This window comes from Mustela nivalis (assembly GCF_964662115.1).
Source record: "Mustela nivalis genome assembly, chromosome: 6".
Taxonomy (NCBI): domain Eukaryota; kingdom Metazoa; phylum Chordata; class Mammalia; order Carnivora; family Mustelidae; genus Mustela; species Mustela nivalis.
Window position 1 is genome coordinate 155,718,755 of NC_139025.1, and position 11,726 is coordinate 155,730,480.

General features: G+C 61.4%; 1 protein-coding gene across 1 annotated transcript; it reads left to right on the forward strand.

The window, feature by feature from the left end:
- The first annotated feature begins 4,348 nt into the window (after positions 1-4,348).
- Positions 4,349-10,685, forward strand: CRABP1 (cellular retinoic acid binding protein 1). Its single transcript, XM_082736667.1, has 4 exons — positions 4,349-4,520; positions 5,032-5,210; positions 6,996-7,109; positions 10,405-10,685. The coding sequence occupies exons 1-4, from the start codon at positions 4,451-4,453 to the stop codon at positions 10,453-10,455; spliced, it is 414 nt and encodes a 137-aa protein (XP_082592793.1). The 5' UTR covers positions 4,349-4,450; the 3' UTR covers positions 10,456-10,685.
- The last annotated feature ends 1,041 nt before the right edge of the window (positions 10,686-11,726 follow it).

Here is an 11,726-nt window from a genome sequence, read left to right on the forward strand (position 1 = left end):
GCACAGTCTGCTCTGTCCGTCCGTCCCTCTGAACCTCAAAACTGCCATGTCCAAGGCGGAGCTCAGCACCCTTCCCTGAAACGGCTGGCCACCGTCTGGGCGAGTGGCCTCGGTCTCCGGGCTGCCTCTTGCGAGAACCCCAGCAGCAGAGCCCCCTTCTCCTCCAGGCCCACCCCCGGCCCTCAGCCCCAGGGGGCTCCCCAGTACGGCCGAGCCCCCTCTGCCTCGGGCTCCCTCCTCCTCCTCAACTCCTCCGCCTGCTTCCCTGCTGCCCAGAACACGCACTCTCCCATCTGCTGCACCTGCTTGGTGCAGGCCCCAAGCCCCACAACCTGTCTTGCTGGCAGCTGTCCTTCGTGTCCCCCTGCAGGGTTCACACGTCCGCCATCCTGTCCTCCCACCCCCACTCTGCGTGCTGGGGTCCCGGAGCTATGAGCAGAGACCACGCCCCCCCCTCCGACCTGGGGTGCCCAGGGCCCCGGGCAGCCCCACTACCGCTCCTGTTCCCAGAAGGGACCTGCCGCCCCTCCTCGGCCTCTGCGGAGGCCCGTCCCCTGGTGGCCAGGAAAGGACCGGACTCAGACAGGAGCCCTGAGCTTCTGGCTGCCCTGTCCGCCCCCCCCCGCCCCCGCTTGGGGCCTGCGTTCTGGGTCGCAGCCTCTCCCCTCCGCCAGCTGCGCCCATTTTCCACTTCTGCTCCTGCCTTCAGAGGCAGTAAACACTGAATCTCTTCCCCCCAAATGCCAACAGACGAAATGCCAGCTCGCCCTTCACATGCCTGGTCCCCTCCTCACTTCCACTCTCTCTCCCCTCCCCTGCACCGCCAGGCTTTTTGAAAGAAGAATCCACTTTCTCCGCGGCCTGTTCCACTCTTTCCATCTGTCCGGGACCCGCGGTAGCTGCCAGACCCCGCCACCTGCAGAAACCGCTCTGGCTGCTCTCTCCAGGGGGCATCGGGTGGCCCTTGCCTCCAGGAGCCTCTGGCCACCGTAGGCCGTCCCTCCGTTTGTGAAACGCGGGGCCCCCCACCCGCAGCTAGGACGGCATCGCGCCCTACCTTCTCTCCTGCTTCCTTTGGCTCTCCCTGCTCCGTCTGCCCCTCAACGCCGACATTCTCCCCCGTGGCCTTCCGCTTTTCTCGGGCGGAGTCCCGTGCCCAGGCATCCTGTGCGCACCCGTGTCTTCACCTGCCCCCGCACTCGATGACCCCCGCGCCCGTCTCCGCTCATACCTCTCTCCGGACTCTGGGATTGCACTGCCCACTGGGTCCTGGGTGCCCCAGACGCCACAGATGCAGCACATCCCAAATGGGCCTTGCTTCCTGCCCCCGTGCTTCCGGTAGCAGCGAAGGAGACTCAGTGCACAACCCAGACAGTGGAGTCACCCCAGGCTCTCACACCCCCCCTCCCCTCCTGGTGCAGCACCCACGTGAGGCTGTCTGGCCAACCTGGCTGTCCCTGGACAGTCACCTGGGAAGCTCCCCCAAACACAGCTTCCTGGGCCCTACCCCTCACTATGGAATCCAAATCTCCAGGGCACGGGCCTGGGAATCTGAGTTTCTAGAAAGCTCTCCCCAACCCCACGTTGCTGCGATGGCTGGCGTTCCGCAGCCCTGGTTCTTCCCGCGTTGCCTGCCCACATGGGGCATCAGCTTCCTCCCCGCACCTCTGGCCTCATCGCCGTCAGACTGCCCCCACCCACGCGGAGAGACACGTGGGCCCTGCGTACACGCACAGCTTGGCAGCTCCTGTCTTTCCACACGGCTTCTTCCTGATCCCAGCCCCCGGACGGCCTCCCCGTGTCAACGCGGGCCGGGCTGATGGACTGCATCTTGGGCACGGTCAGCCCACGCAGTGAGCTGGTCAAACGTAGGCCCTTGAAACAGGACTCAGAACTTCAGCGGTCACTACCCCTGCGCTGAGCGCGGTTCCCAGCTCAGAGAGGTGGTGGGCAGGAGACCAAAACAGGAGAAGGAAGGAGGGAAGGCAGGAGGCTCGGGGGTTGACGGTGACTCTGCCAGCCTTCTTGGAGGCCTGGGCCACGAGCTGTCTCTGAGCAGCAGGACCCTTGCTGTAGGTCCTGAGTCTAGGTCCACAGGAGCGCCTCGGTGGTGTCCGTACTGCCGTCCTCACTCGGGGATCCCCCCATAAGAAGCCAGGCCGGTGGCAGGAGCTTGCCCTCCCTCTAGGCTCCCTGGTGAGGTCTGGGCTTTTAGGAAGTCCTGGCCACCTCCAGATTCCAGGAGTGAACACAGCTTGCAAGGACCCCAGGACCACCTCACATGCAGATGGGAAACGGGCCGTGCCCTCCCCATTCCTGGACGCTGCTCCCAGACTTGGTGTGTGCCCGGACAATGCCCGCTGTCTTCCCGTCAGGGCAGCCCCGGCTGGAGGGTGGACCCCTCCAACTGCCCACCCTTCCCCCCATCTTCCCCTCTTTGCCCACCGACAGTCCCTGCGGCAAGATCTGTGAGTCACGTGGACGGAGGCCTTATCCCCGGCCCTATGAGTATTCTCACGGGCCGTCCCCCGTGGTCCTGACTCCCCCCAATGCTGACCGCCAGCCCCTCCCCAGCCCCAGCCTTAAGATGGCAGAAGCCTTGCCGGGGAGCGGCATTGGCCGGGGTGGGGGGAGGCTCGCATTAGCTAGGTGGCACCCCTGTTTTACCCCCTCACTGGAGAGATGCCAGACCCTCAGGGCAGTGAGTTTGATTCTGTAGCAGGCCTCCGCTCTGCCTCCCACACTCAGGGTCAACTACGTAATCTGTGGGTCCTGCTGCAAACTGAAAATGCAGGACATATTGTTGGAAAATGACTAAGGATTTCAAGAGGGAAGAGCAGAGCACAGAAACAGCCCCCAGGCCCCTCTGCGCACACGGGCCTGTGGGACTGCTCGAGGCGCACACTGATAAGGCCAGCCCTGCCCACATGTCCTTCCAGCTGGAGACGGTCTCTCCCCACTCTCTTATCCTCAGCTGCTTTCTAAGACAGATCCTCAGGGCCCCAGGGCAGGAGCCCAGCCCCGGCCCCCTGCAGATGCCCAGAGCCCGTGGAGCAGCATGGCCTCTAGCAGCCCTGTCGGGGTCTCCCCCCCCAACATGTCCTCTGGCCGCAGAACGCTTGTGTTAGTCTCAAATCAGGGCTTATTTACCGAGCCCCCTGGCTGCGTGAGCAGGAGAGGACACGCTGACGAATACCCAGTCTTTGCCCTGTAGGAGCTCACTTTATAGCAGGATGAACACTTGAGCCAGAGCAAAACCAAACACAGACCCAGCGGGTTCAGAGGAAAAGAATCCCATTTGATTAGGAAACCGAATATCACAAAAGACCGTGTAAGGATGGACTGTGGTGAACGGGCAAGGTCTCAGGAACCTCAAGAGGAAAGGGGCATTCCAGGGAGCGGGCACAGCATGGGCAGAGGCTGCGGGGGGCCGGGGCAGGGAAGATGCGTGGCTGATTCTAGAATCCTGAGCTGTGCACTTTGGCTAAGGCAGGTGGATGACGGCACAGTGGCAGGGTCCGGAAGGAAAACTTGGGGTCAGCCGTGGAGGCTCACAGGGCCACGGTGAAGTGTGTGTGCCCTCTCGCTGGAGAAGGGGCCTTGAAGCACGGTGCATACTTGGGAGCAGTGGGAGAAGGAAGGAGAGCCTTGCAGACTGCGGAGCCAGGCTTCTCCTTAGAATGGGCTGCTCCTACCCCGGGTTCCAGCTGTCCTCACCACAGTTGCGAGGGGTTGAGGCCTGAGTGGTCTCCAGCTCCGTGCACGCCAAGGGCCCCAATCCCGCGTGCCGCTGGGTTTGTGGCAGGGTCCAGGCGGGGGTCGGGGGGCTGGAGCTTTCCCACCACTCGCTCGCAGTGGCCCTGAGCCAGTATGTGTGTTGGGGTGGGGGTGGGTGCGGAATAGGATCCCGCGCTGGGCTGGGGGTAAACCCGCTACGGCTACGCGCGCCCAGAACGCACCACCCAGAGTCGGGACAGGGCGGCTCTCCACGTTGACCGCCCCACCACCCACCGTATTTTAACTTTCTATTATAGTTCTGCCCAAACACGCCCCAAAGTAGAGAGAATGGCGCAGTGCTTCCCCACGTCCCCACCGCCCCGCTGTCACCATTGTCCCCTCCGAGCCAGGGCCCGATCGCCGGACCCTCCTCCAGTGCCCACGCCCGGTTGTGGTAGAGCGGGCACGGCGCGCGCAGCACCAAGGCCGGGGTGCGGACCGCAGCGGGGTGGGGGCACGCGGGCGGGGAGCGGGGCTCGCGCGGGTAGGGCCTCGGGGGGCGGGGCGGGGGCGGGGCGCGGGGCGGGGCGGGGGGCGCCCTCCCAGGGACTCTGGGCGCGCTGGCTGGGCGCTGCGCTCAGTCTCCGCCCCGCAGCCCGGAGCGAGCCCGCCGCGCCGCCGCTGTCAGCGCCCGTCCGTCCGCCCGCAGCCCGCCGCAGCCCGCCGCCTCGCCATGCCCAACTTCGCCGGCACCTGGAAGATGCGGAGCAGCGAGAATTTCGACGAGCTCCTCAAGGCGCTGGGTGAGCTGGCGCGGTCGGTGGGCGCCTGTGAGGAGGAGCGGCCCCGAGGAGCTCCCCAGGCCCGCGGGGTGGGCTCCGGGACCAGCGCAGGCGGGAGGGCGTCCCCGGGGCGAGGGCGAGGGGAGCGACCCAAGGCCACCCCGGCAGGAGCGGCGAGTGGAGCCCGGGAGCCGCGCGCCCCGCGAACGTTTGCTGGAGGCTTGGCGCCTTCCCCGACGGTTCGGCCTCGTCTCGTGCTGGACCAGCGCGAGGCGAGATCTCGCTGGAGTCCGAGGAGAATCGGGGGCTTTAAATTTGGAGAGTCGGTGTGAGGCCAGGCCCCGCCGCGCATCCATCGTGCTGCGCAGGGAAAGCCGCTTACTGGGGCTCAGTTTCTCCTCTGGAAACTCTGGGCGAGGGTTGGGGGGGGAGCGGGTCTGTTTTGAGGTCTCCATCTCTAGGCAGAGGGTTTGGGCAGTGCCGGGCGGGCGCCGCGACCGAGCCCGTGGCGCAGCCCTCCTTCCCCGCGCAGGTGTGAACGCCATGCTGCGCAAAGTGGCGGTGGCGGCCGCGTCCAAGCCGCACGTGGAAATCCGCCAGGACGGCGATCAGTTCTACATCAAGACGTCCACCACCGTGCGCACCACCGAGATCAACTTCAAGGTCGGAGAGGGCTTCGAGGAGGAGACCGTGGACGGACGCAAGTGCAGGGTGAGGCCCCGGAGGAGGGCGGCGTCCCGGGATCCCCTCTCCGAGCCCTGGACCGCCGCGGCCGGACGCGCCCCTGCCGGCCTTGGCAGCCGGTGGCGCGCTTTCCCTGCAAGGCCGTGCACTGGCGGTTTGCAGAGACCATCACGCAAGCGGGGTGCCCGGGCTCGGGAGAAGGTCCTCCCCAGTCCGCCCCCACCGCACCCAAGCCGCCGCCTCCGCTCTCACAGCTGCGCCTGGAGCGGCGGGAGATCCCGGGTGGCCGCGTCCCGCGCGGGTGCGGGTGCGGGTGCGGGTGCGGGTGCGGGGCTCGGCAGCCGCCACGTCTCCTGTGGCAGGTGGAGCCGCAGCGCTGGCTCCCCCCGCCGCCGCCCGCCCCGGACCCCAGGGGATGCCCCGGATCCAGTTTCAGCAGTCCTGGGGGCCCGCACCTCTCCCTCCCGCCCTCAGTCTGCTGTCTTGAAGGACAGGCGGAGTCTTCCCAAAGCGAGGCTGATTCCGGCTGGGGAAATGGTCGAAGGGCTCTCTTGGTCCTCAAGAGCAGGAGTTTCCTCTTTGTACCGATATTGGTCCCTGGGATGAACCAGTGGATGGAAGCCAGCCGCTGTACAAGCCTGTTTTCCGTGGGCAAAAATCGCATTCTGTTGAGTAGAAAGAAGGGTCGGGTAATGTGTATTTTGAATGCAGATGGAAAAATCGTGGCTGCTGCTGTCACTTACTTAAAAGGGGACAAAATGTCTCCCTCCCTTTCCCCAGCGTTCAAAACAAAGAAATACTCATAACGTTCCGGAAAGTGAGAAATTGAGTCTCCCCTTCCCTGAGGGGTGACTGTCTGCTCTGTAGGGTTGGGTGCCCTGGGCACAGAGACTCGACCCACATGGCAATGTTTGGCCCACAGAACTGACACAGCCAGAAAATGATGTCCCGGCTTGGAGCTGGCAGGGTCCAAGCCCGTGGTCCCTGCACTGCTTGTAAAAACAAGAGTGGATCTGTGTAGTGAGAGTGACTGGGAGTCTTGGGGAGCAGGCCTGGCCATCGGCAGGGCTCAGGTGGGGACATCCAGCGGCGGCCACTGCCAGAGACCATGACTCTGATTAAAAAAAATCAAAGGTCCCTGCGACAGCCTGGCAAGTGTCAGCGAGTCTGTGGGCTGGGCACCTGCCGCAGCCCAACTCCAAGCTCTGTGCTCTGTGCCGCCTCCCACAGCTGGAAACTGGGGCGGGGGCAGTGTTTCTGTCCCCAGAGCCAGCTGAATCAGGTTTATCAGAGTAGTCTGTGCGCATAGCAAGGAAGGGGTTATCCCCAAATCCGGGCGGAGGAGAGGGCTCCTGCGCCAGCCAGTGTGGTTATAAATACGGCATCTTAGCGGCTCTAGTGTCGTCTTCTTCTGATGGGAAGGTTCTTAATGTCCCAGTTTCTTGAAGGGATAGTTCGTTTCGGCATAAATGAATCACCGTGTGCTCTGAATTTTATTCCCGGAAATGTGAAGTATGCCCAGAGCTCTGCTGGTTTGGAGAGAGAGAGAGTGAGAGTGTGTGTGTGTGTGTGTGTGCATGCGTGCACGTTTGGGGGAGGGGCGGGGGGACATGAGGTCTATTTATTCCCCATAAACCCATGACCGGTCCTCTGAATCTGGACTCCACAGGGCTTTGCAGAGGCTTCCGTGCCCTGCTGACAGGGACCATGTGTTGCTTCTCTCAGCCGCCGTGACTCTCCTGGGCGTGTTGTTGTCTCTGCTCCTGCCGCCAAGGCTGTAATTAATGTCACTAACGGTTTTCCTGCCTGCAGAGTTTGGCCACTTGGGAGAATGAGAACAAGATCCACTGTGCACAGACTCTGCTCGAGGGGGACGGCCCCAAAACCTACTGGACCCGCGAGCTGGCCAACGACGAGCTCATCCTGGTGAGGTCTGGGCCCCTGAATCAAGCCACGTCCCCGGATGATGCCGCCCTCCCTTGGGCGGAGGGCGGGACCCTGTGGGCCCTGCAGTAAAAAGGGAGTGGAGAGCCTGGAGGGACAGCTGAGGGGGCAGGCAGGCATTGTTCAATGGTCGGGGCAGAGCAGGGCTGAGACGGGTGGCAGCGGCCCCACGGCGCGTCCCCGTGGCGACCCCGTGGCGCTCTCTGAGTCGCCTCCCTTCCCACTGCGCCAGGGTGCGCGGGCTCTGCGGGGCCCCAGGGCTGTTCACTCCGCAGAGGGATTTTCTCCCCCTGCCCTTTCCCCATTTTGCCGCCAGGGCAAGATTTCAGGAGGTTTAGCCTGTCAGCCCGGGAGCCCCAGAGAGCAAACGTTTGCGCCCCAGCCTGACCAGCTGCGGTGGCCTTCAGGAGCCAGGCGAGGCCTGCCACTGCCGAAAGGGCCTGTGTGTCCACGTGTGGGGCTGGGGCCTCGGGGACAGAGAAGGGTGGGCTCTCCCTGCAAGGTACTCAGATTAAAGCATTTTAAACGATCCTGGCCACACAGACTGGACCTGGTGAGACCCCCACAGTTTAATCACACCCGGCCTTGTCCTTTAGTTCAGATGTTGGGGGCAGAGAAAGTTGGGGAGGACAGAGAAGGCTCAGTCACTCTTCCTTTGTGTTTCGGAATAGACCAGGCTCTCCCTGCCACAACCCCGCCCTCCCCCCGCCCCCACCCGCCAGACACACACAGGCACACGTGCACACACGCATATGCATACACATGCACGCACGCGCTCACACACACACACACACGTAAGGGGAAAAGCTGTGTGGGTAACCTGGAAATGATATCCTTTGTTCTCCATGAGGCATATTGTTACGTCTCCTCTCTTAAGACCACCTGCCTGCCCCATCTTAGCTCACACCCTCCTCTAGCGCTGGGGAAGGAGCCCGCAGGGTGGGCCATGGGCCAGCCACACTGTGCGATCTGGGCACGGCCCTTCCCTTCCCAGGCTGTAGGATGAGGGCGGCCCCTGGAGGTGGATTCCCGAGCACAGTGCTCTCAGCCCTAAAATTGCACGTTGATCCGTGGGCAGACCCTGAACGGGGCGGTCTCTCTTACTCCTGCTGAGGCTGCTTGATCCCTCTCTCTCCTCTTGTCCTTCCCGGGCCTGATTCTGAGTCCTGTCTGCTTTCCTAGAGAAGGGGCCGGCTTCCTTTGCAACCTGGTGAATGCCAGTTCCAGGGAAGGAACACCTGATGGGGTTGGAGGGGCACTTTGAAGCGGAGACGTGGAATTTAGGAGAAGGAGGAAGAAAAGGTTCACTGGTACCAGAGTCAGCAAAGCTCTCAGTTCTGGAGCGTGGCTGAGAGTTGAGCAGGCCTGGCTTGCTCCATGAGAAAGTGTGATTTTATTAACCTTGCAATCCCCGAACAGCCAGAGCAGGTTCTGCTGCAAGGACTCCCAGACTTCCGACCCCCTCCCCCCACCCAGCTCCACCGACCAGACAAGCCTCAAAGGGAGTGTTAATTCTTGGCATTTGAGACCTGAGATATGGGCTTTTGTTTCGAAGGTCGTTATCATTAATAAATCCCAAACGCAGGGAGACGCGTCTCCTCATAACAAGAGGTAGATTATCCTAGTTGAGTTGCAATAAGCTCTCCCAGCGCCCACAGTGAATTGTTCCCCGGGGGCTGTAAGTTCCCTTCTGTGAAAACAGAGTATCTTCCCTCAAACCACTCTGGAACACTCCAGAGTTGCTTTCAAGAATATTTTGGCACTGGTGCCTGCAGCGAAGGACGTTTCAGATATGGTTGGAAATGTGATTTCTTCCCGTACTACTGGTCAGCCTGGGGGCTTGGGGGAGGCATCAGATGTGAGGGTGGTCACAGTGCATGGCAGGGACCCCAACCACACATCCTCTGTGTCCATAGAGCTGAGAGGTCGGCACCCCTAGAGGGGATCTCCATGGGACCCCTGCCCCCGGCTCTCCTTCTCCAGGCACAGCATCCCCTGCAGACAGAAGTGTCCGCAGCAGCTACAACCATGTCCGTGTGACCGCGAGCCCCCCACCCGGAGGAGAAGCTGTTGATGGGTGCTTCCTTCTTGGTGTCACTCAGGGCTAGTGTTTCCCTGAGACACACGCTGGAATCAGGTCTTGCCGTGTGCCTCCTGAGAGGCTCTTGGCCAGCCTCTTGACAGGTGGGGGCGAGAAGCTGAAGGTCCAGGTCTAGCCGGGCTCCCAGCCTCCCCCAGGGCCTTAAGCCCCTTGGAGAACCTGAGAGCGAGGGCACTCCTGTAGAAAAGTGGGCGTCGGCAGACGTGCGCACATCGGGTCTGCAGCCTGGAGGATGTCCGAATGTTGGTTTCATGTACGAAACAAACGTATTGCTTTCCCTGTCCCCGCTGCCCGGGAGAGCAGCAGCCACTGCCAGAGACGGTGGCTCTGATAAAAAAGTCAAAGGTTCCTGGGACAGCCTGGCAAGTGTCTTTGTCTGTCTGTCTGCTATATGGTGGGCCCAAACCATTCCCCAGATGGAGGCTTTTCTTTTGACCCGGATGTGGGAGCACCTCTAAGTAAATGATCTTAACTCTCCCCCAAACTAGCACTCATCCATGATTGCTAGTTTGGGGGAGAGTTAAGATCATATAGCAGACAGACAGACAGACAGACAGACAAAGAGCCATAGAACTTTAGCTGGAGTGACCCTTTGGAATCATCCTGCTGCATTCCAGCCCTGTTGTGAAACCGCCTCCCTCCCGCTTGGGGCCACCAAGCAGCCTCCCCCGCGGGGTGCCGCCAAGCGGGGTCTGGAGGCCGGGCCCACCATCCAGCCTGCCGGTGACTTAAGGATGAGCAGCCGCTCTCTCCCAGGCCGTCCCCTCTGGCTGGTCAGCGCGTGACCCCGGAGCTCTGGCTGCCCAGGCCCTCTGCTCTGCTCACGTCATTTGAGGAGAGAGCCGCCTCAGAAATGTCCAATGGGATATCTCTCCCTTGCAGTTTCATTTTTCAAACCAAGCATTTCTGACGCTGGTATTCATGGGCTCCAGAAACAAAGGAAAATTGCATATAATTCTATACCCCAGTTGCCTCTCTGCCTGTGCGGAGCTCAAAGGAGAAGAGAAGAAAAAGAGAAAAAAAAAAGACCTCAGCAGTTAATGCGAGCACGTGGCCCAGGGACTTGAATGTCGGTTAACAAAGTGTCTTTAGCAGGGCAGTAAGGGGCCCTCTGAGCGACGTGCTCTAAACACGTTTGCACAGGCGTCTGCTCTGATTGTCTTTCCTTCTCCACAGACGTTCGGCGCCGATGACGTGGTCTGCACCAGAATTTACGTTCGGGAGTGAAGGCAGCCGGCGTGCCCCGAACTTCGGGGGTGGGATGCATGTTCTCCTGAGAAACGTCTAGGTCTGAGCTGCCAGTGCACCCCCCCTTGCCCTGTACCAACTTTAGGTGACCTCGTTTCCCCTGTGATGGTCTAGTAGTGTCCCCCCAAGGCCTCTGTACCCCCAAGTCCCTGCTGCTCCGTAGTGTGGCATCTGCATGCTTTCGCCCGCCATTAAACTGGTCAGCCGCACTGCAAGGCTGTTCCCGTCTTCATGCCGTGTCTTCAGCTGCAGCCTGGGGTTCTGGTGCACGTGCTGTCCTCAGCACATCCCTGGGCTGTGAAGTGGCTTCAGCTTCAGCTGCTGCCTCAGGCCGTGCTTGGAGCATATAGCAGGGGTGCAAGCCAGGCTCCCTCCAGCTGGAAAAGGACCACAGATCTGGGTGTGTGGTCCTCACTGTGCTGTTTTCTAACGGAACGAGTCTGTGCCGTGGTGGCTCCTAGCAGGAAAAGGAGCGCCATTCAGAGGTTTCACTGAGGGGATCCCAGAGTAAAGGGACTGCTTACACAGGCACTTATAGGGACAGGATGGAGCGAATCAGCGAAGGCTAGGGTGGCCATCATACTAGCAACAGAAGAGCCATTGCTTCCCATACCTGCACACAGAAGGGGCAGAGGGGTCACCAGACGAAAAGAGCTATGGCCTGGGAGAGAGGCCACCATGCCCGAGCTGGGTAGTACGTGGAGGAAGGTAGCCACTGTCCACACCATGGCCCCAGGGTACGTGTGCGGGTGGAGGTGGGCTTGGAGGTGGTTTGGTTTGGAACTACAGGGTTGAGTATCGCGACCTCCTGGCTTCCGATCTCGGATTGACCTGTGCTGCCCACTGGCCAAGCCCAAGTGGAATGTAGGGGACGGTGAGTCACCGTCCCCAGACACGGCCAGGTGCAGAATGGGTCTGAACATGTAAGCCGGCAATACTCCACCCCTGCCAACTCTCATGTTTTGAAATCAGAAGATTTCACATGAAAATCTGGATTTCTGTTTCCTTAGGAGAAAAGGTAGGAAAATCCGGCATATCTGAACCAACATTCCCACTGGGTTAACTGCTGACACTTCTCCCCTCCTCGAAGTGGACCCTTCCACTCCTGCCCCCACTGCTTCCTGGCTTCCTGGGCCCCTCTCCTTGCTCTCCGAGTGGCAGGGGCTCTCCATAAAGCCGGGCTAGAGTTAGCTGAGCAGCGGTGCGCAGGCACGGCTGAGGCCAGGAGAAGGTGTGAAAGGCAGGTCATG